General features: G+C 36.1%; 1 protein-coding gene across 1 annotated transcript in view; it reads right to left on the reverse strand.

Moving 5' to 3' along the window:
* Positions 1-2,819: 2,819 nt before the first annotated feature.
* Positions 2,820-26,219, reverse strand: part of LOC107599428 (neural cell adhesion molecule L1-like protein) — a 29,057-nt gene continuing 5,657 nt past the window's right edge. Inside the window, exons 2-25 of the mRNA XM_016291009.1 lie at positions 20,107-20,301; positions 18,947-18,964; positions 16,330-16,438; positions 14,041-14,231; positions 13,386-13,508; positions 12,329-12,499; positions 11,978-12,022; positions 11,532-11,643; positions 11,122-11,306; positions 10,144-10,275; positions 9,661-9,804; positions 9,366-9,488; positions 8,953-9,123; positions 8,615-8,653; positions 8,169-8,280; positions 7,703-7,887; positions 7,007-7,138; positions 6,554-6,697; positions 5,219-5,330; positions 4,102-4,268; positions 3,823-3,982; positions 3,618-3,742; positions 3,101-3,202; positions 2,820-2,836 (exon numbers count right to left, since the gene is read on the reverse strand). Coding sequence (XP_016146495.1) covers positions 2,820-2,836; positions 3,101-3,202; positions 3,618-3,742; positions 3,823-3,982; positions 4,102-4,268; positions 5,219-5,330; positions 6,554-6,697; positions 7,007-7,138; positions 7,703-7,887; positions 8,169-8,280; positions 8,615-8,653; positions 8,953-9,123; positions 9,366-9,488; positions 9,661-9,804; positions 10,144-10,275; positions 11,122-11,306; positions 11,532-11,643; positions 11,978-12,022; positions 12,329-12,499; positions 13,386-13,508; positions 14,041-14,231; positions 16,330-16,438; positions 18,947-18,964; positions 20,107-20,200 — 2,913 coding nt within the window. The 5' untranslated portion in view covers positions 20,201-20,301. The remainder of the gene's footprint in view (positions 2,837-3,100; positions 3,203-3,617; positions 3,743-3,822; positions 3,983-4,101; positions 4,269-5,218; positions 5,331-6,553; positions 6,698-7,006; positions 7,139-7,702; positions 7,888-8,168; positions 8,281-8,614; positions 8,654-8,952; positions 9,124-9,365; positions 9,489-9,660; positions 9,805-10,143; positions 10,276-11,121; positions 11,307-11,531; positions 11,644-11,977; positions 12,023-12,328; positions 12,500-13,385; positions 13,509-14,040; positions 14,232-16,329; positions 16,439-18,946; positions 18,965-20,106; positions 20,302-26,219) is intronic.

The raw sequence follows: 26,219 nt of genomic DNA on the forward strand, positions 1-26,219 counted from the left end.
ACAGGTTTGTAATGACATGAAGTTGAGAAAAAAAAGAATCGTTAACGGACCAATTAAGGAATCTGAAAAGATCAATCTCTGCCATGCAGGGATTCAAACAGGTGACTAATTTCTGAATCTTTTTTTCACATGAACCTTCAAAATGAACTGATTCACTAGAATGAATCATACTTTCATTCCATCAGCTAGCTCGGCTTTAAAGCTGCAGACAAACAAACAGCAATTTAGCATTAATTCGCTACTTTTAGCTAGTTACTCCTAACACTGGCAAATATGCACTAAGATAAGAGAGAAATAAAAAAGAGGGAGAGACTGAGAAAGAAAAGGGGACTAAACTAATCGTACTGCACAGAGACGTAGTGACCTGAGATAACATCGGGAGGGCAACTCCAAAAGAAAACTGAAGGCAAGAGAATAATTATAGCCACAAATGTAAATAGCTCATAGCCATGATAACATTTCATTTGTTAGTCTACAAAGACTCTGAGTGAGGAAATCGTTCCTGCTTGTGCAATTTAATATCCTCAATAAGGCACAACAAATCGGCATATCAGCGCTACTGTTTGGATGCTGTGTAAAGGCAAGATGGTATTTCATCAGCGTTCTCTGTCCTCTAGGTTTGTTGATCTTCTCGTCACACATGTACTGCACTTTTGCTGGGTGGGGGGGGGGTTCCATTTGAACAAATTTGAAAATGTAATTTATATCTGTGATGGCAAAGTTGAATTTTTCAGCAGTCTCTACGATCTTTCAGAAATCATATTGAATATGCTGATTTTGCTCAAGGAACATTTCCTTTGTTGATATTCCCTAAACTTTTGAACAATAGTATTTATTTATTTTTTTTCACATTATTTGTTTTAATTTGATCATTCTTTTTCTTCCATGTATGTCTATTATTGTGGTGACTTCTGCAGAATGTTCAGTGCTTATATACCTGGTTAATTGCCAACGGTTTATCATGATGTCAAGCATTATAACAATTCACTTTTATTAACAAAGCTCTAAGGTACAGCAGCTAACTATGATTTTACAATCATCTTGCAGCAAAAGACCGAACAAAATGCAATTATTCATTAACATCCACCATTAACAATGAGATTCCTCATAATTTTATAAAGTAGGTGCATTAGTATGAAAAGGTGGCCAAGTAATAGCTCAGAAATTGTAAAATTATTTAAAATAAAATATTTTCTGTTGAACTTTGTGTTCGTCATAAAATCCTGAAAAAAACATATTTCTTGAGCATCAAATCAGCATATTAGAATGATTTCTAATAGATCATGTGACACTGAAGACTGGAGCAATGACTGATGAAAATTTAGCTTTGCTGTCACAGGAATAAATTACTCTTTAAAATGTTAAAACAGAAAAGACTTATTTTAAATTGAAAAAATATTTCACTATAGTATTGTTTTTACACTCTTTTTGATCTAATAAATGCATCCTTGATGAGCATAAGAGACTTCATAAATATAAAAAAATTACCAACCCCAAAATTTTAAACGGTAGTGTATCGCCCCTGTGGACTGTTTGCTGTGGTTTCTTCCCCTTGTGTTGGTTTGGCCCATCTAATCATTAGTTAATTACCCTCACTGTGTTCACCTGTCTGCCCCTCGTTATCTGCCCTATAAGTTCCTGTCTCTTGTATTCTAGTGTTGTCGGTTAGTGTGAATGTTACCCCTAGTGTGTGCCTGTCTCTGCCTTGTTGTCGCTACATTAAATATCCTTATTTTGTATCCTTGTCATCCTCGTCATCCTGCCTGCCTCCACACACCTGGACCGTGACAGGTAGTGTAATTAGCATATGTTGAGTCATTTATATAAGGTAAAAATTGTCCAAACAAGTAAAACCAAGAGGCTGTGCAAGTCCTAGTCTATAATCTGTATCCAGTGCATCCAAATTTATATTTATAATACAGTATATGGTAGGGGTTGCACCGACTAGTCGACTTCAATGCTCTGCCATGACGGTTTAAGCTTGACATCGACAAGTCACTGGTCCCATAGAGGCACAACAGGATAAGAAATCTTTGAAAGACTTTCACATTTACGCTCTGTTTCCAAACAGTTAAAATGACAAATAAATGCATACTCTGAAAGCGCTCCACAAGACATGTGAGATTATATTACTGGATGCTCGAAATTGAACGGGAGAATGCACGTTTTAAACCGCTTATTGTACAGGTAGGTAAATTAATCGGCGTTCTAATCTAATGCGCTGCTGCATTATAACGCACACTCATAGGATACAGACCGTAGCTCGTACATCACGCACAGATCACGTGCACACAGAATCATTCAGCGCGGAAATGTATTGTCAACACTGTTCTGTGATTTCTCAATAAAATTGCTTTAGAAACTGAAAAGTTCAAGCATATATTTCTTAACTAAATCCCACAGTTTCCACAAGACATGTGAGATTATATTACTGGATGCTCGAAATTGAACGGGAGAATGCACATTTTAAACCGCTTATTGTACAGGTAGGTAAATTAATCGCCGTTCTAATCTAATGCGCTACTGCATTATAACGCACACTCATAGGATACAGACCGTAGCTCGTACATCACGCACAGATCACGTGCACACAGAATCATTCAGCGCGGAAATGTATTGTCAACACTGTTCTGTGATTTCTCAATAAAATTGCTTAGAAACTGAAAAGTTCAAGCATATATTTCTTAATAACTAAATCCCACAGCTTCACTACTAGTAGAGAGACGCTGCCAGGTAGAATAAATTCACACATGCAATCGCTCTCACTAATGCATTCATATGAATGTAATCTTTACTGTGCTACTTTATCTGTATCTGATTTAGAACGAGTAGAAATCTGTGAGTAACATAACGACTCAAAGACAAAAGAACTGTTAAAAATGAGCTGTTATATGAGCAATAGCCATGTGGGCAGTGCTGTGTCATATGCCATAGCTGTGCACAAAGTGTTTATCACAGCTCCAGACTTCTTTGTTCATTACTGACGCCATCAGCGACTAGTCGACTTCGACTCGACTTTCATCCCATAAAAGTCGACTTTAAAAAATCAGAAATCGTTCAACCCCTAGTATATGGACAATAAGGGTGTTAAGACTGTTACCTGTAATGGAGCTGTTATGGTCATCTCCTGGAATCCATTGCAGTTTCACACTTCTGCCATTATGTTCTGAAAGGATCATATCCTCTGGTGGATCAGGAACATCTAAGGAAACAACAAACTTTATTTAGGGCTGTCAATCGATTAAGAATCTCGAGTTCAATCAGATTCATTACATGATATTGTTGCTTTTTTGTTTTTGTTGCCATTTTATAGATATTTTGGAGACAGTAGGAGAAATGAAGAAAATGATAGGGAGAAGAGGGAGGTTGGGTCTGGGAAATGACTCCAGCTGGTTTCAAACATGACAGAGCTCATGCACTACCTGCCAGGTCATGTCTCCAGCTAGTTTATTTGTACAAATACTATGTGGTGCTGTCTTATTAAATATATAATTCCAGCTGTGGCACAGCAGGTAGCCAAATCCCACCTGTGTCATGCGCTGAACCCGATTCAGCCCTCAAAACGTCTGTCTATCTTTACTTTCCTAAACAATAAAGACCGAAAGCACATAACTCACCTACAACTGAAAGCTGTGCAACCGCCATGTCCTGGTCGACTGGTGTTCTGGCCACACAGGCATAAAAGCCCTGGTCTCCAAAGCTCACATTAATGATTTCAAGCACTCCATCGTCCAGGATATATCTACAGACACCAGCATAGACACTGATTAGACAGCTCTGACATTCACTACTGTAGAATAATGACATCCTGTTGTATCTCACCGTGCGTTCTCGCTGGCATTGAGGGCCATGCCATCTTTTTCCCAGAGGATCTCAAAGTCATCACCAATGGAGGGATCAAACTCTGCCTGGCATGAAAACTGGATAGTAGTTCTGACCAAAACCCGCAAATCATGAGGAGGATCGACTATTCTGGTGGGATCTGACAAGGAAAACAAAAGTAATTTTGGATTATATGGATTAACTAAACTGATTTATTTTCTGAATCTTGTAAACCCCTTGAACTTGACTGATTTACAAAAGAGTATCTGTTTCTCATACCTTTGACTTCAAGTGTTGCAGCAATGGCAACTTTGCCCTCAGTGTTTTGAGCAAAACAAGAATACTCCCCCATGTCCTCTTTCATCACGTTGTGGATCTCCAGCGAACCATTCTTATGAACAGAAAACCTTTCTCCTTCCACTGAATTGGCACTGTCAGTTTTACTCCTATGCAACCATAAACCAACTGGGTCATTTTCAGAAAACAGCATAAACTGTGTGCATAATAGTGTTCGCATGTCTTTCTGAAATCTAAGAAATCACCACCACAAAAAAAATGCAAATAATAAAATAAAATAAAAAAATCACTCCACCTAAAATCATGTAAACCACAATAATCCAAATAGACTAAAAAGGTTGCAGGTCATTTTTGCTACTTTTTACTAAAATATAAGTCACAGTATACAAAACTTACATAATTTAATAGATTTACCTCTGTTTAGTGTGTAAGGCACATAACTTTTAAAATAAAACATTAATACATTTTTTTTTAGAAATACTGCCGTTGAAAAGTTTAAGATCAGTAAGATTTTAAATAAATAATAAAACTTTTTCTCACCAAGGACACTTTAAATTGTTTAAACGTGACAGTAAAGATATTTATAAGGTTACACAAGATTTCTATTTTAAATAAATGCTGTTATTTTGGATTGAAAAAATGGTTTCCACTATATCAAATCTGCTGAACATTCAGGAATAAATTACATTCAAATAGAAAACTTATTTTAATTGTAATAATATTCCATAATCCAGCCTTGATTAGAAAAAGATACTTCTTTTACAAACATTAAAAAATCTCACCAACCCCAAATTTTTGAACGATAGTGTAGATTTTATGAATTCAATAAAATACTCTGCTTTCTCTTATGTGCCACCACAGTCAACACTTCTGCTGTTATTGCATTAACTTAACAGTAGCATACTTACAGATCCACATGAGTAGTTTACCTCATTATCACAGTGCTGAACACAGCCTGAGGGCCCACCCTTGAGTAAACTGCTTTACCAGCGCCAAACCACATTAAAGACACTCTATCACTACAGCACTAACACCTGTAGAGCAGTGCTGCCCTCTGCCGGCCTGTGCAAATACATCCACTACAGCAGGCTCTACTCACCATGTAATACTGGATGTTGGTGAGCTGAAGACCTTACAGTGCATGGCCACACCTTTCCCCTCCACTGCCATATATTGCAGATTGTTTTCTGTTAAGATCAGGGGCTGGATGTCTGGGGAGAGAGTTATCAGCATTGCACCATTAAACATGACAAAACACGATTGGATTAATCTCTTTATCTCTTGTCTTGTGATGCACATTGTTATCAGTTCAGTAAAAAAGTCCTTGTCCCTAGGAAAAGCAGATCCCTGCTCTATCAGGGGAGTTAAGCGGGTTTGCAGGGTTACGGAGAGAGAGTTGAGATATGTTTTTCCGATTCTTTATTAAATTTCATTTTTCCGTTTCAAATTTTTTTTTGAAAGTGAGGATCCTTAGCAGCTTATTTTATCTCCCAAATTAAACATGCTTTGGTTCTAGCAACTGAATATGAATGGAGGAAGGCAAAGTTGTTCACACATAAAAGTGTCTGGCCGCCTGAGGGAGAGTGTGTCTGGAGATCAGAACTGACAGAAGAGCTCCGCCCTAAAGCCTGTGTGCTATCATGAGGACCTTCCAATCTCTGAACAAACCCAAGGGCTGTCCACTGTCCCTTTCACACTGCTGCTTATGGCTCTGTCCACACCAACAAATAAAGCAAATGCTTGTTCACTGCCAACCAACACCATGGTGTTTTTGTGAGATTTTTGTTTGGCCAAGAGTGAATGAAACCAAAAGTATCCCATAAGAATGCACTTCTGAAACGAATAATGCCACAGGTCTCTCTTTAAAAGGGTGGAGACACCGCCCTAAATCATATTTGCTAATAAAATCCAATACTGTTTCTTACTAATTTTGGGAAATAGTGCCTGTTTTGCTTAAGCATGTTACACTTTCTCACAAAATATGTGCATTTTGTGGCATTTTTGCTTTTGACAACCATTCACAACACACAAGTCTTGTACTATCCCTTACCTTACCTTCACCAGAAAAGCTGCCACAAAGACATGATTCCTAGCCAGGTTACAACTATTTCTTCTGTTCTCAGCTGATTTTCACATGCATGGATCATTCTGAAGATGTTTTATGCCTAATCCTGATTATCACATTTTACACTACTTAAATTATAAATTCTGAATATTTCTTTTTGTCATTAAAATCAGCATTTGATTGTGCATTAAAGCTGATACATATATATATATATATATCGTTTGAAAAAAAAATCTCCATTAAATTAAGTAATATTAGGCCTTTTGCAAATCAGCAGAATTTTTTTTTTTTTTACCTCAAACTGGTAAAACAGCATATTTCATTCATGAATGAATGCAAATCCGTTACAGCCGTGTACAGTTTACGTACTCATAATCATGATGTTGGCATTGGCTAGGATGGTGCCATGTCTGTTTGTGGCCTCACACTGATATACAGCACTGTTTTCGGGCTTTGCGTTGTGGATGGAAATGGTGCCATCTTTTAAGACTTTCCTATTGGATGTTGGGACATCTGAAAATGTGGGTTAAATGATTAGTTAAAGTACAGTATGGCAGGATATCTTTATAAAAACTATTACTTTAAAATTATCATCATAAGGAAATTGATTATTTAAATGCAATTACAACCATGTACATAAACAAAACAAAAAAGTGGTGACAATTATAGTTTTTATTAACAAACATTGGTATATTATACAGTACAATGCTTGCCGGGGCATTTAGAAAGCCATTTTTGAAGTTAGTTGGCACAATCATTTGAAATCAATATAATTCAAATTTTATATTGTTAATGAAAGGTTCAGTAATTAGGAATGTTTACCGTTCAGAGGTTGGCCATTGACCCTCCATGCAACACTAGGTTGAGGATTTCCTTTCACAACACACTTGATCACCACATCAGCTCCAATTGTCACCAATTGACTTTGAGGTTCAATCTCAAATTCAGGAGGCTCTGTTCATGCAGAAGAATCACATGACATAATCTGACGAGTCAATTGTGGCATTCAGTGGTTAGATATTTCCTAATAGTCACTGATGTTTGAACACAAAGTGTTGTTAAAGGTCGAGATGCTGTGTGTGGAAGTCGTGTGGCCTGACCTTTCTTGTTGCTTGAAAATATAGATACATATATCCCTCACAGTCTCGTTTTTTCTGTGTTAAATTCAATATGGCATTTACTCTAACTAAGGTCTATATTGAAAAAATACAGAGACTATATGTGATGAAAATACAGAAACACTAAATATAAGGTTATCAGATATATGCATGCATAATTGTTCTCTTAATAACCTGAAAATGATCATTTATCATACCCAAAATTATCACTGTATTATGCTAGGACTCTATTTCTAGTTGTCCTAATCATGCATACTTTGTATTTGGACAGAAGATGGCGCTCTTTTACCACAAAGAGTGTCTTTAATACAGACATGATATTGAAACCATTTATAAAGCAACACTGGCACATTTACTGTGGTTATATTATGAGATTAATGTGATCAATAATATGACTCACCCTCTACTGTAACATGAAAATAATGCACAACCTCTCCATGGGGATTTTTGGCTCTGCACATATATTTCCCTTCATCCTCCTCATTCACCATCTCTACAGTAAGCAACTTCCCATGACTCTCCACCTCGGCTCTTTCTGGAAGCTCGTGGTAGCCTATTTTAGCCCACTCCACCTTTGGTGTGGGGCTGAAAGACAGAAACAATCAAAACATTTTAAAGTCTAATAATAGTGTTTTGTGTTCAAACAGACATGAAGTATTCAATCATTTATATAATAAGTATTTTGATGCATCCATCTAAATGCTCTTGATTGCATTTTTTTTTTTTTTTTTACAAAATAACCTTTATAAACATTCCTACTAGATTTCAAAAGCATTTCAAGTGGTATAACTGAAACGAATGCCAAGCTCGTAATTAGATTAATAAATTAACTGAATTAATAAAATGAATTAGACAATGACACTTACAAGCCCTCTGCAATACACTCCAACTGAAGATCTTCGCCTTTCATCAGATATGTATGTGACTCCTTTCCTGTGGGCGTCAGTAGACTGGGCTTCCTCTCCAAGAGAGAGTTTGCTTTATAACAGTGAAAAGATTATGCATGAAAAATATATAATATAATATAATATAAAAAAATTGCAAAAATACTGTTTTATATTAATGAATGATTCAAGAAATTGTTTTAACATACAAAAAATAACACACTTCTGATCCAATACAGAGAATGAGTCATGGATGAACTTATGAATTATTCCCATCAGTTGATTACAGAAAACCCTAGAGATTTGCAAATCTAGGCTAAAGAGTAGGCAAGTATGATGTGGCATGGAATGAAATAATTAATAAAAACTAATTAAAAACAAAGAAGCTGCTCTACGCCCATGTAGCATCCCTAATGAATGTCACTCACCATAACCTCTGCCGCTACCAGAGTCCTTCATTAACTTGTCTTGGATGAAGAAATGGAGACAAATAAAATATGTGTGGCAAATGCAAAAACAATAGATAATATGGACATGAAATACACAAACAAGTCTTCACAGGAAGTATTATGAAAGTACGGGAAGCATCGATATCTTCCAAGCTGATTTGCTGAAGTCCAGCAAGTGCTTGGAGATTGACTACATGAGAAACTGGGGGGATGCATCAGATGCACATGACCGACATGTTTGAAATTGATGCTGGCCATGTAAAGAAATGATCATGCTATATGCAATCAAACTCTTAAAGAGGAGTATTTTAACGTACTGCTTTTGACCATGACAGACATGGCGGTTTTCTGGACGATGGTTCGTATGCGGGGGAAGGCAGCAAAGCAGCAGTAATCTCTGCGACTGTCCGACTTGATGGCGTTTGAGAAGTACAGGTTCCCGTTCAGACCCACTGATACTCTCTCGTCCAGCTCGATGTGCTGTAGACCTGTGATGTTCAAAGAAAAAAAAATCTAATGAAGCTTATAACACTTTTAGCTAAGTAACAATGACATTAGAGTAATAATATGATTACTTTAATGAGCATTAATAGATAGACAATATAAAGAATAGTTCACCCAAAAATTTATATTTTGCTCACCCTTAGGCCATCCAAAATCATTTTAACTGTGCAATATTGATTAGATGATCACTGAATGCACTGTGGTCAGAGTGTGGGCGGGAACTTACGTATTGTCATCCAGTAGATTTCCAGCGGGGGGATTCCTTTAGGTGGATTGCACTCCAGAATGACTGACTGACCTTCCATAACCTCAATCGGATCGATGATCTCTTTAGGGAACTTCGGAACATCTGCAGAAATCAACAAGCAAAATGAATCGATACGTACCATTATATTCCATTTTAATATTAGGCCTTTTGCAAATCAGCAGAATTTTTTTTTTTTTTATCTCAAACTGGTAAAACAGCATATTTCATTCATGAATGAATGCAAATCCGTTACAGCCGTGTACAGTTTACGTACTCATAATCATGATGTTGGCATTGGCTAGGATGGTGCCATGTCTGTTTGTGGCCTCACACTGGTAAACAGCACTGTTTTCGGGCTTTGCGTTGTGGATGGAAATGGTGCCATCTTTTAAGACTTTCCTATTGGATGTTGGGACCTCTGAAATAGAAAAATAAAAAATATGGGTTAAATGATTAGTAAAAGTACAGTATGGCAGGATGCAATTATACACCACACTGTGCTCCTAATCACACACCTTTATAAAAATGATTACTGTAAAATGACCATCCTAAGTAAATAGATTAATTAAACGCAATTACTCCCATTTACACACACAGAAAAATTGGTGACACCTAATTGTAATTTTCATTAACAAACATTATGCCATTATTTGATAGGCCATTTAGAAAGCTATTTTGAAGTCAGTTGGCACACTAATTTGAAATCAGTATAATCATAATTTTTCAGTTATTTGAAATGGGAATTAGGAATGTTTACCGTTCAGCAGTCGGCCGTTGACCCTCCATACAACAATAGGTTGAGGATTTGCTTTCACAACACACTTGATCACCACATCAGCTCCAATCGTCACCAGTTGGCTCTGAGGTTCAATCTCAAACTCAGGAGGCTCTGTTCATGCAGAAGAATGAAGTCACATATTATACACATGACATAATTCTGATTAGTCAATTGTGGCATTCAGCAGCCAGATATTTCCTAATAGTCACCGATGTTTGAACACAAACAGTTGTTAAAGGTCAAGATGGTGTGTGTGGAAGTCATGTGGCCTAACCTTTATGTTGCTTGAAAATATAGATATATCTACCCCTCAGAGGTCTCGTTTTTTTCTGTTAAATTCAATAAGGTGTTTACTCTGACTAAGGTCTATATTGGAAAAAATATAGACACTGTATGTGATGAAAATACAGAAACACTAAATATAAGGTTATCTGCTATCAACTATGAATGGTAATCTGTCATATGTATGCATAATTGTTCTCTGATAACCTGAAAATTATTATTTAAAATCCCTAAAATGATCACTGTGTCCTTGTATTATGTTAGGACTCTATGGCCTGGTTTCACAGACAGGGTTTAGACTAAGCCAAGATTAGGCCATAGCTCATTTGGGACATTATAAACATGCCTTAGAAAAAAAAAACATTACTGGTGTGCATCTTGACACAAAACAAAGGCACTGACATATTTTAAGATCAATCAGTGCAAGTTTCTTTCAGTTGAAACAGCTCAGACTTTTAGTTTGGATTGTTAGGATTGTCTGTGAAACCAGGGGTATATCTACATATCACGAATTAGTCCTGCAAGCACACTTTATCTTTGAACAGAAGATGGCGGTCTTTAAACACAAAGAGTGACTTTAAATACAGACATGATATTGAAACCATTAATAAAGCAACACTGGCACATTTACTGTGGTTAGAATATGAGATTAATGTGATCAATAATGTGACTCACCCTCTACTGTAACATGAAAATAATGCACAACCTCTCCATGGGGATTTTTGGATCTGCACATATATTTCCCTTCATCCTCCTCATTCACCATCTCAATAGTAAGCAACTTGCCATGACTCTCCACCACGACCCTTTCCGGAAGCTTGTGGAAACCTATTTTTACCCACTCCACCTTTGGTGTGGGGCTGAAAGACAGAAACAATCAAAACATTTTAAAGTCTATTAATAAAGTTTTAGTGAACTATTCAATAATTTATATTATAAGTATTTATACTTAATTGCATTTTTTTACAAAAATAATCATTTAAACATTCCCACTAGATTTCAAAGCATTTGAAGTGGTATAATTGAAATGAATGTCAAGCTCCTAATTGGATTAACAATAAAACAAATTAGACAATGACACTTACAAGCCCTCTGCAATACACTCCAAATGAAGATCTTCGCCTTTCACCAGATATGTATGTGACTCCTTTCCTGTGGGCGTCAGTAGACTGGGCTTCCTCTCCAAGAGAGAGTTTGCTTTATAACAGTGAAAAGATTATGCATGAAAAATATATAATATAATATAATATAAAAAAATTGCAAAAATACTGTTTTATATTAATGAATGATTCAAGAAATTGTTTTAACATACAAAAAATAACACACTTCTGATCCAATACAGAGAATGAGTCATGGATGAACTTATGAATTATTCCCATCAGTTGATTACAGAAAACCCTAGAGATTTGCAAATCTAGGCTAAAGAGTAGGCAAGTATGATGTGGCATGGAATGAAATAATTAATAAAAACTAATTAAAAACAAAGAAGCTGCTCTACGCCCATGTAGCATCCCTAATGAATGTCACTCACCGTAACCTCTGCCGCTACCAGAGTCTGAGTCCTTCATTAACTTGTCTTGGATGAAGAAATGGAGACAAATAAAATATGTGTGGCAAATGCAATAACAGCTAAAACAACAGATAATATGGATATGAAATACACCAACAAGTCTTCACATGAAGTATCACGAAAGCACAGGAAGCATCAAAATCTACCAAGCTGATTTGCTGAAGTCCAGCAAGTGCTTGGAGATTGACTACATGAGAAACTGGGGGGATGTATCAGAAGCACATGACACGACATGTCTGAAATCGATGCTGGTCATGTAAAGAAATGATCATGTTATGCAATCAAACTTTTGAAATGAGTATTTCAACGTACTGCTTTTGACCACAACAGACATGGCAGTTTTCTGAACGATGGTTCGAATGCGTGGGAAGGCAGCAAAGCAGCAGTAATCTCTGCGACTGTCGGTCTCAATAGCATTTGAGAAGTACAGGTTCCCGTTGAGACCCAATGATACTCTTTCGTCCTGCTCGATGTGCTGTAGACCTGTGATGTTTCACAGAAATTGAGAAAAAAACCTAATGAAGCTCAAAACACTTTTAGCTTAGTAAGAGTGATATTACAGTAATAATATGATTACTTTAATGAACATTAATAGATGTGGACAAGGAATAGGTAACCCAAAAATGAAAATTTGCTCACCCTTAGGCCATCCAAAATGTAAATGAATTTGTTTCTTCATCAAAACAGATTTAGAGAAATGTAGAATTACATCACTTGCTCACAAATGGGTCCTCTGCAGTGAATGGGTGCCGTTAGAATGTAAGTCCATCAGTTGATAGAAACATCACAATAATCTGCAAGTAATCCACATGACTCCAGTCCACCAGTTAACATCTTGTGAAGCTGTAAACAATGGTTTGACGTCATTGTGGATTATTGTAATGCTTCTATCAGCTGTTTGGACTCTCATTCTGACGGCACCCATTCACTGCAGAGGATCCTTTGGTGAACAAATTATGAAATGCTTAATTTCTCCAAATCTGTTGTGATAAAGAAACAAACTCATATACATCTTGGATGACATGAGGATGAGTACATTTTAAGAGAATTTTCATTTTTAGGTGAACAATTCCTTTAAGTAATATAATTTGTAACATTTGTTCCAATGTTACACACATTTGTCTGTCCAAATGTAATAAATTATTTAAATATTATATAATTAAAATAATAAATATCATTTTAATTATTTATTTTAATATTTTTAATAAACAATTAGGTTAATCATATTAAATTATATATAAACAATTGTTTCCAGATGGGTTATTAAAAACCTGCATACTCAACTGTGCAATATTGATCAGATGATCACTGAATGCACTGTAGGTGTGCCTTAGACTAATTTAACCCAAATAACCTAACTTGAACTTACTTATTGTCATCCAGTAGATTTGCAGTGGGGGGATTCCTTTGGGTGGGTTGCACTCTAGAATGACTGACTGACCTTCCATAACCTCAATCGGATCGATGATCTCTTTAGGGAACTTTGGAATATCTGCAGAAATTAACAAGCAAAATGAATCGATAAATATAATTATATACCATTTCACAAATTGAATTACCACTAGGTGGCAATATAATACAAATTTTCTTCCCTAAGGCATTCCTGGAAAAATATTATTTGTTCCAATTTCCCAAATTTAGTCCAAAAATCTGCCACTAACACATCACACTGCTGCTGAAACTGTACATACCAACTGAGTGATTGAAAACAAGTCTTGTTTGGTAACTGATGACTGCTCTGGTTACATTTGTGGAGATTTATGTGGTGTATTTCAGAACACAATGAGAAATATGACGTCGAAAAATGATGGAGAGAGAGGTAAAAACTCATTTTTCATCAGCCCTCTCCTCACAGTCCATACACACTGTGATGAAAGAGAGAGAAAAGCTCCAGGGTTTGTAGCGGGCAAGTAAAATGGATATCCCACTAAGGACCAGAGCGGTTGTTTTATTGGACACTGGTCTCTAAATCATTCCGAAAGAGTCGTTACGGAGCATACGGCACAAAGTTATACATTACTTACTCGGAACAATGAATTCAATCTCTTCTGACATTGCTGTTCCTAATTTGTTGGTTGCAAAGCAACGATAATTGCCCTGGAATTCTGTGAGATTCCCATTATTGGGAATGATGAATGTTCCGGAATCATCTAATGTTTTCAATCTGGGGTCCTGATATGGATCAAAGTCTTGACCATTCTTTGTCCACCTGAATCTGAAAAACAGAGATGATCAGTAATTAAATGAAATTACACCACTCAGTGTGCGCCCTTTGAAATATGATGAAAACATCACAAGCATGTAAAGAGGATTTCCACATTCAGGTTTTCAAATTTAAAATGAGATCAAATACTCAGACAAGGCTTTGAAATGTGCTTTAAAAAATACCAGTGGGGTGTTTCTGATGTTTTTATTTTTGCGTATATTATGAGCTGTTCTACCCATGATCTACCCTGGTGAATTTCCATGTTGGTTTGGTGCTGATATAGCACAGCTGCACTGTTCACCCGCAAAAATAGCTGGTGATGCTGATCAACCAGCATGGAAGAACTATGATGATACTCTTGTGGTTGTTCCTGAAGATCGTTTCCTCCATCTCTGGTCTAGTTTTCGAAGCAAAGCACCAGCAAGTAATTAGTAGAGGAAGATGAATGGTAACACAACTTCCAGCTGGAGATGAATTTATTACGATTCCATATCATATGATAACAAGTGATTAACTCATGTTTGAATCTGATCTAATTTGAAAAGCTTGGAACAATTATTAACTTTTGTAATGAATGTATTATTTATAATCAGATTGAGGCTGGAAAACAGAACAGTTTTTTTTTTTTAAAGAAAATCAAATTTTAAATAAATTCAAATACAAATTCTGTTCTTTTGAACTTTCTATTCATGAAATAATCCTTCAGAGATCCTGAAAAAATATGGCTTCCACCTAAATATTAAGCAGCACAACCGTTTTCAACATTGATAATAATAATAAATGTTTCTTGAGCATTAGATCAGATTATAGAATGATTTCTGACGGATCATGTGACACTGAAGACTGGAGTAATGACTGTTGAAAATTAAATTTTGCCATCAAAGAAAAAAAAAAAGAAGAAGAAGAAAAAAAAAATATATATATATATACAGTGGTGTGAAAAAGTGTTGGCCCCCTTCCTGTTTTTTTTACATTTTTTGCATATTTGTCACACTTAAAAGATTCAGATCATCAAACAAATTTTAATATTACACAAAGATAATGCAAGTAAATACAAAATTCAGTTTTTAAATGATTATTTATTTTATTAAGGGAAAAAAGCTGTCCAAACCTGCCTGGCCCTACGTGAAAAAGTAATTGCCCCCCTAAATCTAATAACTGGTTGTGCCACGCTTTGCAGCAACAACTGCAATCAAGTGTTTGCGATAACTGGCAATGAGTCTTTCACATCGCTGTGGAGGAATTTTGGCCCACTCTTCTTTGCAGAATTGTTTTAATTCAGCCACATTGGAGGGTTTTCGAGCATTGTTCCAAGTTTTCTCAATTTGTGGATAATGGCTCTGACCATGGTTCGCTGGAGTCCCAAAGCCTTAGAAATGGCTTTATAATCCTTTCCAGACTGATACATGTCAACTGTTTTGATTCTCATCTGTTCTTGAATTTCTTTAGATCGCGGCATAATGTGTTGCTATTTAAGCATGCTTCACTTTGTCAGACAGGTTCTATTTAAGTGATTTCTTGATTCAACAGGTCTGGCAGTAATCAGGCCTGTGTGTGGCTAGTGAAATTTAACTCAGCTTTCTAAAATAATGTGGTTAATTGCAGATCTTTCATGATTTAACAGGAGGGGGCAATTCATTTTTCACGTAGGGCCACGTAGGTTTGGACAGCTTTTTTCCCTTAATAAATGAAATCATCATTTAAAAACTGCATTTTGTATTTACTTGCATTATCTTTGTGTAATATTTAAATTTGTTTGATGATCTGAAACATTAAAGTGTGACAAACATGCAAAGAAATAAGAAATCAGGAAGGGGGCCAACACTTTTTCACACCACTGTATATATGTATAGATAAATAAATAAAAATTAAATATATCTTTTTAGAATATATTAAAAATATAAAACAGTTACTGCAAATTGCAACACAAATTCACAATATTACTGGTTGTACTGCATTTTCTTAAATCAAATAAATGCAGCCTGGGAGAGACTTCTTTAAAAAAATAAAAAATAAAAAATAAATATATATATATATATATATATATATTCACACTATCACACTAACTATTTGAATAGTAGCATATTTGTGTGTGTATACTGCTTACTCCGTTCCAGGGTTTCCTGTGGCCTCACACTTCACGGGGAAGCTCTCTTCGAAAGGAAAGGCGATCAGAGAGGCAGGTGAGTGCTCTGTAATTGTGGGCAGCTGCTCCACTAGATAAAGAAACAGCCAGAGAGAGGAAGTGCTCAGTAGATTATGCATATAGGAGGAAAAATGGTGGCATGCAAATGTGAAATGGCTTTGGTTAAATCATAATGACTTTCCACAATCAGATCAACTGTTTTGATCAATTAGATATTGAATCATTGATTGTGTTGTTGGCCAAAGAGTGAGTTGTTATGAGGCAATGGCAAATGATCTGGTCAAATAATGTCAATGAGAGTTTGTTTGTGGTTTAGAACAGGAAGAAACTAATGGCTAATACAGCTTGAGTGTAAAATTGGATATGCATAATCAAAATGATGATGGAGTGATGGTATGAGTTACAATTTGACAAATGTAAAGTGTTTTGCTGGCTCTGTTGTTGGAAGTTGTCCACTATGCACAGAAAAAAAACACTCTAAAAATCATCTAAATGCTTTGTTTTGAGGGAACATTCTTGTTAACATTTCTACTCTATTAACAACAACAAAAAAGTGTTTAATTTGCTTCTATGAAAAATAACTAATTTGAATGAGACTGTTCACAAAAAGTAATTTTTTTTTATAAGATTGTATGATAAAGGAATACCATTCAGGATGTACCATAGTAGTACAATAGTATCCAAATACCATCAAGTACCATCAAGGGACTTGAATATGATAATTATGAAGTACCATGGTATCCCCATCTGATACCATAGTATCAGGGCAGTAGTACTTCATTGTAAATGTCCCCAACAAAAGAGCAAATCTCTGCATTTATGCATGATTTTTAAAAGAAATCTCATGGTTGGTGGATGATAATGGCCTCTATGGATGGAAGTTTCTAGTTCTATGGATGGGGTAGCATTGCAAACTTACTGTTCACACGTGCTAAAACTAACAAATCCACCGCAGCAAGAAGAACACAGAGAAACAAACGCGCAGGGATTTGTTAGAACCATATAGATATTACTTCTGTTGAACTGCTAACAAATAATTAATTGACATCAAACAATTAAATACAGGTCCATGTTTGATTAAATTAACGCAGAAGCGAGAGAGAGAGAAAAAATAAGAACATTGTGTTCCCCTAAGATATCTTATATATCTTAGATATATTGTGAATAATTTAACAGTAACAAAATACACTTTTATTTGGTTTCCATGGAAACGGTGAAATACATAGCCCTAGCAATAAATTATACCTGCTCTCAGCTTGAGTGAACCTGCATAGAAACACCCAGTTTCAAACAGATTAGTTGTAAGAACAGTGTGCTCACTATGGAAGCCTGCATCCCTCTCTGAGTAAAAAATAAAGCAATTATGTGATAAATGTAAAAAAAATAAACAAAAAAAGTGTGATAGAAAAAGTCACAATTATGCATTTTTAATATACTGTATGCAGTCGTGTTTGTGAGATGTTAAGTCCCAGTTGACATGAAGCCACAATTGTGAGATATAAAAACAATTGTGAGAAATAAAGGCGATTGTGGGATATAAAGTAGCATTTCAGAAACTGCCTGAAAAAAATTAAATTGTGGGACATAAATGAGACATGAAATCACAAATAATATGAATATGAAGTCTCAGTTGTGGGATATTGTGAGATAAGTCACAATTGTGATATATAAAGTCGCAACTGAAATTATATGAAGTTGTAATTTCTGCAAATGGAATAGCAATTTAATTTCAAAGTCACAATCATGAGATGATTTCACAATTTTGAGACAGAATGTTGCAACTGTGAGATATAAAGTAGAATCTGTAAGGAATTAACAATTAAGTTCCAATTTTGAAAATAAAGTTGCAATTATGAGAAATTAAGTCACTTGTCACTAAGTCATTTGTTCATTTTTAAGGTGAAAACAGGCTTCCATAGCTCAACGTTCTTCCAGAAAGCATGAAAAACAGGCCAGTTTGTGCACACAGCAAACAATTAAACAAACAGTACTGAAAATATTGTCATGTAAACAGGTAAGACATTACTAGAATACTACAGAAGAAAATACATAGAACAGGAAGTAATTTATTCAACTTACCTTCAAGTGGAATATCCTGTTGTTGGAAGTTGTCCACTATGCACAGAGAAAAAACACTCTAAAAATCATCTAAATGCTTTGTTTTGAGGGAACATTCTTGTTAACATTTCTACTCTATTAACAACAACAAAAAAGTGTTTAATTTGCTTCTATGAAAAATAACTAATTTGAATGAGACTGTTCACAAAAAGTAATTTTTTTTATAAGATTGTATGATAAAGGAATACCATTCAGGATGTACCATAGTAGTACAATAGTATCCAAATACCATCAAGTACCATCAAGGGACTTGAATATGATAATTATGAAGTACCATGGTATCCCCATCTGATACCATAGTATCAGGGCAGTAGTACTTCATTGTAAATGTCCCCAACAAAAGAGCAAATCTCTGCATTTATGCATGATTTTTAAAAGAAATCTCATGGTTGGTGGATGATAATGGCCTCTATGGATGGAAGTTTCTAGTTCTATGGATGGGGTAGCATTGCAAACTTACTGTTCACACGTGCTAAAACTAACAAATCCACCGCAGCAAGAAGAACACAGAGAAACAAACGTGCAGGGATTTGTTAGAACCATATAGATATTACTTCTGTTGAACTGCTAACAAATAATTAATTGACATCAAACAATTAAATACAGGTCCATGTTTGATTAAATTAACGCAGAAGCGAGAGAGAGAGAAAAAATAAGAACATTGTGTTCCCCTAAGATATCTTATATATCTTAGATATATTGTGAATAATTTAACAGTAACAAAATACACTTTTATTTGGTTTCCATGGAAACGGTGAAATACATAGCCCTAGCAATAAATTATACCTGCTCTCAGCTTGAGTGAACCTGCATAGAAACACCCAGTTTCAAACAGATTAGTTGTAAGAACAGTGTGCTCACTATGGAAGCCTGCATCCCTCTCTGAGTAAAAAATAAAGCAATTATGTGATAAATGTAAAAAAAATAAACAAAAAAAGTGTGATAGAAAAAGTCACAATTATGCATTTTTAATATACTGTATGCAGTCGTGTTTGTGAGATGTTAAGTCCCAGTTGACATGAAGCCACAATTGTGAGATATAAAAACAATTGTGAGAAATAAAGGCGATTGTGGGATATAAAGTAGCATTTCAGAAACTGCCTGAAAAAAATTAAATTGTGGGACATAAATGAGACATGAAATCACAAATAATATGAATATGAAGTCTCAGTTGTGGGATATTGTGAGATAAGTCACAATTGTGATATATAAAGTCGCAACTGAAATTATATGAAGTTGTAATTTCTGCAAATGGAATAGCAATTTAATTTCAAAGTCACAATCATGAGATGATTTCACAATTTTGAGACAGAATGTTGCAACTGTGAGATATAAAGTAGAATCTGTAAGGAATTAACAATTAAGTTCCAATTTTGAAAATAAAGTTGCAATTATGAGAAATTAAGTCACTTGTCACTAAGTCATTTGTTCATTTTTAAGGTGAAAACAGGCTTCCATAGCTCAACGTTCTTCCAGAAAGCATGAAAAACAGGCCAGTTTGTGCACACAGCAAACAATTAAACAAACAGTACTGAAAATATTGTCATGTAAACAGGTAAGACATTACTAGAATACTACAGAAGAAAATACATAGAACAGGAAGTAATTTATTCAACTTACCTTCAAGTGGAATATCCAGGGCATTACTCTGATACCTGCAGCTCATATTAAGGCAAGCACCCAAAAGGAGGAGGATTTTCCATAGTAACCGCATGACTGGCCAAAGCCTCGGAAGAGAGCGGAGGATGACAAGGAATGTTGCAGTTTGCCAGGAGTCAGTGCATCTCACTCCAATACAGTCTGGGGTCTCGCTACCTGCACAAAACACAACACAGATCTTACTGGCACCCAGACTTCAGCTGCAAACAAGAAATCATTGTCACACACATGCACAACCATGTGTATAAACAATACACAGACTTCCGAGCGACCATATGATTACAGTCGGCCCACAACATCACATATAAAAACAACCCTGTCACCTGCACAGAAACAAAGACTTGCATATTCTGCATGTCTCCTGCTGAGTAACTTGCGTCAATGTCTATTCCAACTTGTATTTACTTGACATGCATCTGTGAGAGGAATCTCCATATTAAAGCTCTCAATCACCGAGTCCATGGAGACATGAATTGTATTTCTGTAAATTGTTTGTCAGTGTATGTGTGGCAGGCGCGCATTTCTTCCCTCCGTTTCCCCTTCGTAACGCCGAGCATGAAAAATGAAACCTTAAAAAACAAAAAATGAATTCGAGCCCCCCTGCAGTTATGGTAATGTGCAGCAGCTGTTGCAGAAATTATTCTGAATTATGAATTCATGGCACTATAACAGTGACAGATTTTGATTAGCTGGATGCAGTAGAGAGAGCAGAACCACACCGCTGTTAAATCACAAAGCTTGCAGATGTGCTTAAATATGCGGTTAGAAATATGTCGCTTTGTTATACCAAAGTGGATGAACTTTGAGTTAAATGTCACGTTTGCTGCCACTAAAGTCATCTTGCACAGTCTCTTGTGATGTCATGTGTGGTAAGGGATCAGTAGTTGCTTTAACCTTTTGGAATCTGGTGCCAGCGAGACATCTGGCTGGAGACAAATTGAGTTCACGCCCCTTTTCCCTTCAGATTCATAACAGCGCTGGCAATAAAATGCTGCAGTTGATCGGAGTAACTTTAATGGAGGTCACCTTACATGGTGTACTGGGAATCAGCCTTGTACTTCCAAAATTACAATGCAATGTCTGGTGCCTGTTAGTCTACAACACCTATGATCAGGGTCAGACAGAATCTGTAGACTTTTTCGATAGTGAGTTTGATATAAAAATCTATGGGGTTCTGTGGAATGGATTTTGAAAAAATAAAAATAAAAATGTTAAATGGAGCTGAAAGCACTTATTGGTAGCTGAAAGTAACCAAAATTATTTGCCATATTATTTACTGAACTCACAGCGCAGGGAATGTGTGATGAATGATGAATAATAGGCTTACCAATAGTGGATTATATACAATATATAGTGACCTTTGTATGCAAGGCAAAAACACAGGGTAAGGTGTAATGAATAACAAAAAAAATGGGCATATCAGTCGCTGATTATGTGGAAAAATGTAACTAAAAATGTACAATAATATGAATAATAAGCATAACAGTAGCAGATTAGGTACAAAAAAAAGTTTAAAATTAAATAAATAATGAGATTAATAAAAAAATATTTAATTTTATTGACAGTTAAAATAAATAAAATACAATGTCACTTGTATGCAAGACAAACACGCAGACAAGGGATGTGTGTAGTGGGCATACCAGTTGCTGATTATGTGCAAAAAAATGTATGCAAAAAATTTAAATAATAAATAAATACAGTAAAAAATGTGAGATTAATCGCAATTGTACTGTATGTGATACACTGTGTCCCATTATTGTGATAGTATATACATTACTGTGCCTGTTAGTTTGAGGCCCCCAAGAACCAAACCATGATCTATCATCATTGTGCACCAGGCACTTGTGCTTGGGGAGTTTACTTCAGGGGATTGTCCCTGTACTGGAATTTACTTTGTATAAAATCATCTGTTAAATGACTACTTACACAGGGAATTTTATCTCAATGGCTGTATTTCTATACAAACTTTGCAACAAACTCTCACTGGTGCTCAATAGCCGTTCTCATTTAGGTTGGAGCCCCGGGCTCATTAGGTCACTTCCTTTTTGGCTTGAATTGGTTAAACACACAATAAAATGAATCAACGCTTAACTCTGAGAACAGAAGAGTACCAGGGAGGAAGGCAGATAGAAAGAGAGAAAGAGAAAGAAAAAAAAGGAGGCCCAAAGCTCACAAAATACAACTTTATCAGTCATTTCTACCCCTTCAGGAGCTACATTTTCTTTGAAACCATATGAGGTAATTTATTTAGGCGTCTAATTAAAGTCCAAAGGGGGATTTGGTTGGGGCAGGACTGTTAAGTTCTCTTTATTTCAGCTTTCGGGGCCAGTCATGAGAGATAACCTCACTTCACTGCCCCTCCGTTTTAACCCCACCATCTGATTCAATCACCACCTTTCTCAGCCAGACTTCTGAAGCCCATCCTCCCCTTTATCTTCTCCTCTGCTTAACAAATCCAGTAGGAAACATAGAGGTCAAACACCAGTAAGCAGAGAAGTAATTGAATAATTGACCACTGTGTGGATGAGTCGATTCACTTCATTCCTCAGTGGGGGCTCTTGTTTTCTGATGGGCTTGAACTCTGCTCCACATGCCTGCATTTCTTCATAATGGTATTAACTCTGCCGGGGAGAGCTTTTGTGATTTAGTGCTGGTTATGGTGACCCCTGAGATGACCTCTGTGATGTCACTAGAAAGGATTGGTTTCTACACCCCTTGACTGTTATACTGAAAGGCTGGTGGCTATGGTCTGTCGGACTTGGATGCGTTTCTTAGAGCCAAAGACAATGCCTGAGGCTCTACAGCTTGCCCTGAGACTGCTCTATCTCCCATAGATGGTGTCTAGCTTTAGTGGCCAGATTAAAATGTAAATGCAAAGGTAAAGCACTAAGCTAATTGGATTGTGATTTACTGGCCGATGTGGTGTGTTAGGTGGCATTTGTTTACCATCCTGATCCAATACAGTGCACCCTAGATTTTTACTACTGCACTAATTACAATGAAACCTGAAGTGTTACACTTAGAGAATCTTTTTGTTAATGTGTTCATTTACATGAACCATCTGATGACTCATAGCTAAGTATTGGAAAAGTAATACTTTCTTATTTTGAAAACAACTGAACAGACACACTACTGAATGATACAAATAAGTTAGTAGCTTCGCTACTTTGCTTAGTTACTTCCTAACATTGTTAATCACAGTCATTCTGAGCCTCTTGTCATAAAATGTCTTCATAGGAATATTCAAGCCAGATTGCCTGAAGACCTATAAAAGAGCATTTCAGTTATAAATAAATCTGGCACTTACAAATAGATCAGCATGAATCAGATCAACTCTATCCATTCGTTTGTAAGGCAATGTCAGTAAGACAACATTGCAACCAAAGAGAGCTCCTCTAAAAATTTCAATCTGCAACATTAAAAATAAAGCTCATCCCCATACAGCCTACCTAAGGATTACCCTGTAAACAACAAAGTGGGACTTTCTTAACAACTACAGCCTGCTCTTAATCCCCGCATCTCAGTCTAATGACACTGGCAAGGGGTAAAAGCTGCCCAGCGTGGGAAGTTCTGTGTGAACTCTGACCTGGCATTGCCTGGGCAAATCTGTCTAGAGTAAGAGCCAGAGGAGGAGGAGAAGATAGAATCTGAGCTGAGAGAATCAAGAGCAAGCTTTTCTCCCCAACTGACTGATGGCGTCCTGCCCCTCGCGCACTCGACTCGCCCACCGAGAAGACTCATTTAGCATGAAGGATAAGCGTAAATCAGGACAGTAAAAAAATAGGAAGCAAACTGGCAGTGGAAGGGAAGCAGTTGGCTGTTCAACCATATGAGGAAAAACAATCATTCCTCACATACTTCAAATGATCTCAAAACCACTGCATTGTCAATAAGTAGACAGATATCTGCTATTCAGCACATGCTCAGCATTTAAGTGCCATTTAGTATGAAAACTTTGTGCGCACACTATGAAGGCCATTAATGGGATTAGCTTCATCCCTGTCTTGTCAAACTGGATTAATATATTCTGCTGCCTGAAGAGTCTTGATGGCTGTATATCCTTCTCAAACCTTTGAATAAAACCCAGATTCTGATTTAATCTCTCCAGCACATTTAAGAAATTGGTGAGATTACTCATACTAAAGAGCAATTAGCATATTTCTCCTCAATTTGTGCTCTAATTAGAGTGTTTCATCTATTTAGTCTCTTTAATCTCTCGTTTGGCTTGATTACAGTGTGGACAAAAACATAAAATGGATAAAGATGCTACATTTAGGCTACTTATTTTCAGAAGCAACAACATATTGTATGAAAGCACACATTACATGTATGCATGATTTGTTTTTGTTTTTCTATTTTATAATATTTAAAAATATATTAATTTATTCCTGAGTTATGGTTCAAAGTTTGCTCTTTTAAAGCTCAGATGATTTCAGTTAAGTTTAATTTATGTATCAGTTTTGTCTCAGATGTTTCTCCTAAAGTAAAAGTAGGCACAAATAAGAGTATAGCGCTATAAAATAAATGTTGTATTTATAGCTCCTCTCATAAATGTTCTTGTTGGGACAAAAATACACACGCGGTGAATAACCAAAGGACAGATGTTATAGATTATAGTCAATATTGTTTTCATTTTTTGTGTCTGCTTTTCAAAATTAATGGCCTAAATAACATGTATCTGTGTAATGTTTTCTAATAAGTTGATGTTCTACTGAACAGATCTTTTAAATTAGTGAACAAATGAATGTTCACTGAAGTCTCTCGATTTTGAAACAAGTGACTGCTTAAAGTGAACAAACAGGGTTCAAATCTGGGTTGTGAAGGATCGTTTCATTGGTTGGAACAATCAAACCGAACACAGCCCTTCACAAAACAAGAGTCACTGAATGAGACTGAATGAGAATAAATCTTGTTTGTGAACTAATTGAATTAACTTGTTTGTGAACATACTGAACGAGGGATCTGTAGGCATGGCCGGACTTACCATTGGGCTTGAGTGGGCTGCAGCCCATGGGCCCTGCCTTGTAGGGGGCCCTGCCTTTGCCCATTTACGTTTGTTTGATTTGTTCATTATATGCCAGTCAGAATTCAGAAATTATTAGCTGCATTTCCACTGCGCACGCAAGATCTAAACGGGCCAGCCGGGGCTACAGCTTACAACTACGACCTTCGAGGCCACAATCAAACAGCATAAACTGGTATTTATGATTATTTCACATAGAAGAAGGACACACGTATTGAATCACGTCTGCACCGATTGGTTTGTTATCACACTTTAAACAGCTCCATTAAGCCTTTAACCCAAAAGAGCACACATTTAGAAAGATAATGATAAATTCTTAAATGTTCACACCTTATTTCTTTACAGAGGATGATTTTATATTACTATATTAATGTTCCACTAAATTATGCGATCATCTGATGAGTTTTGAGCACTCTCTCTCTCTCATCTTACTGCCATTACACGTAGTGGGGAAGAAATGTCATCAAAATGATTTTCAATTAAAACTAGCAATTTAATGAGTTTCTGTTTTTATAACATAGCTATGCCTATGATATAGGACTTAGCCTATCACACAAACAAGAGTCCTGTTTTTTTTCTCTCTCGAATATCTGCACGATCGCAAATGTACAATAAACAACAACTTACAGAGTAACTTTCAGACACAAAATTCCGTTTTGCTCCGTCAGAAAGAAAACAGAACAAACAGCAGAACCGCTGCGTCTCCGAACAACAGTGTTTTGTTCCTCAGCGTTACACAGACCAACAAATGATTCAATCAGGCTATAAGTACAGTCGTTTGCAAAGTTAAATGAATCAGCTTTTTAAACGAATCGGTTGATTCAGCTCACTCATTAAGACAGTCACGTGCTGCCACCTACGGGCGGCTGTAGTTTCATATTTAAAAAAATAGCTTATTTCATTTTTGCAATCATTTAATATTTCTACATTAAAATGTTATATTTAAACTTAACATTTATGGACAATCCATCTATGAATTTTGTTGATAGTGATTTCATTTGATTGTTAATAGCCAGCATGTCTTTTTATTCGATTGAATTTATTGATTAAA

The sequence above is a fragment of the Sinocyclocheilus grahami genome, unplaced genomic scaffold, assembly GCF_001515645.1.
Source record: "Sinocyclocheilus grahami isolate Dianchi unplaced genomic scaffold, SAMN03320097.WGS_v1.1 scaffold266.1, whole genome shotgun sequence".
Lineage (NCBI taxonomy): Eukaryota > Metazoa > Chordata > Actinopteri > Cypriniformes > Cyprinidae > Sinocyclocheilus > Sinocyclocheilus grahami.